The following is a 1,664-nucleotide window of genomic DNA, read 5'->3' as shown; positions in this document are numbered from 1 at the left end:
TTTTCTTCCACAAAAATTCCACATCGTCTTTTTCAGATGGGTGCGTGGCTCAGAGTAAAGGACATGCAGTGCACAATCCCTAGCAGAAGCTGAAAATGGATGGTGCCTACTGATGCTTTTCGACAACGTCATCTCCTCTTTTCCTGTTTGAGATGGGTGATATATGATCATCAGGAAAAAGTTCTAAAATAAGCCTGAGTGACCTCTTCGTCCCTTGACTCCTCTTTCCGCAACTCTAAAAAGCATCAAAAGAAATGACCACTCAACTACCAGAGGAGTCTGTGGAGACCCAGAGCTCAGATGAGCTTGAGTGCAAGATCTGTTACAACCGCTATAACCTGCGACAGAGAAAACCAAAAGTGCTGGAGTGTTGTCACAGAGTATGTGCCAAATGCCTTTGCAAGATCATAGACTTCGGTGATTCCCCACAAGGAGTCATAGTATGCCCATTTTGCAGGTTTGAAACGTGCCTGCCAGATGATGAGGTTAGTAGTCTTCCCGATGACAACAACATCCTTCTGAATTTAGCTTGCGGGGGAAAGGGAAAGAAGTGCCTACCAGACAACCCAACAGAACTGTTGCTGACTCCCAAAAGGTTGGCGTCTCTGGTTAGTCCTTCTCACACCTCTTCTAATTGCCTGGTTATAACAATCATGGAAGTACAAAGAGAAAGTCCCCAGACTCTGAATGCAACCCCCGTGGTGGAATTTTACAGGCCTACAAGTTTTGACTCTGTTGCAACTGTGTCCCACAACTGGACAGTGTGGAACTGCACATCTTTGCTCTTCCAGACCTCAATTCGGGTGCTAGTGTGGTTGCTAGGGTTGCTGTACTTTAGTTCCTTGCCTTTAGGGATTTATTTACTGGTATCTAAGAAAGTCACCCTTGGGGTTGTCTTTGTAAGCCTAGTTCCTTCGAGCCTTGTTATTCTCATGGTTTATGGCTTTTGCCAGTGTGTTTGCCATGAAGTTCTAGACTGCATGTCATCTTGATAACAAATACAGTGAAATAAGACGAATTGCCACATGTGTAGCATAGTTGATTTATCCTGTCTTTGTATTCTTATTTATTCTTATTGTTGTCCATCCCACTAAATGTCAGCAGTGGCCCTAGTTATATGGTCCTTTTTTTTTCTACTTGATTTTACTTCCCCCCCGCCTTTTTTTAAGCTAAACAATGGAAATAAAATTTACATGCTGATTTTAAAAGGCTGAGTTGTAGAAAAGGATAAAGCAAAATTGCCAAACTTGGTGCCTGCTGCTGCTGCCACTATTCAAATAAGTAGCCCTTTGCTTTCTATTGTCGTGATCATGTCAGTCAAGGCTGCAGGATCCACCCTAGAAGAAATTAGTATAACAGGCACCTTCCAGGCCAAAGTACAGCATCTCTTCATCCAAAGCATCTCATGCTTTGGAATATCTGTTATTTATAATTCTTTATAATTTATAGCAAATGAAATCACTTTGTTAGTTAATATTATAAGAAGAATAAGACAAGCTACCATTGCTTTTTTCAGTTCTTGTTATAGCAAAAATATTTGTGGGAGGCCAATGGTTACAGATTTTTTTGCATTCTGCAACATGAGGAATCTTTTTTTCACCATGCTAAAAACATGTCTCCAAAACACTTTCCCCAAACAGAAGCCCACTTTACTTGTCATATAG

At 41.2% G+C, this 1,664-nt stretch overlaps 1 protein-coding gene across 1 annotated transcript; it reads left to right on the top strand.

Annotated features, from left to right (window-relative positions):
- Nucleotides 1–254: 254 nt before the first annotated feature.
- On the top strand, nucleotides 255–992 carry RNF182 (ring finger protein 182). Its single transcript, XM_009478774.2, has one exon. The coding sequence runs from the start codon at nucleotides 255–257 to the stop codon at nucleotides 990–992; it is 738 nt and encodes a 245-aa protein (XP_009477049.1).
- The last annotated feature ends 672 nt before the right edge of the window (nucleotides 993–1,664 follow it).

Source organism: Pelecanus crispus, chromosome 2 (assembly GCF_030463565.1).
Source record: "Pelecanus crispus isolate bPelCri1 chromosome 2, bPelCri1.pri, whole genome shotgun sequence".
Classification (NCBI taxonomy): Eukaryota; Metazoa; Chordata; class Aves; order Pelecaniformes; family Pelecanidae; genus Pelecanus; species Pelecanus crispus.
The sequence above is the reverse complement of the archived record's forward strand: the minus strand, read 5'-3'. Positions and strand labels throughout refer to the sequence as shown.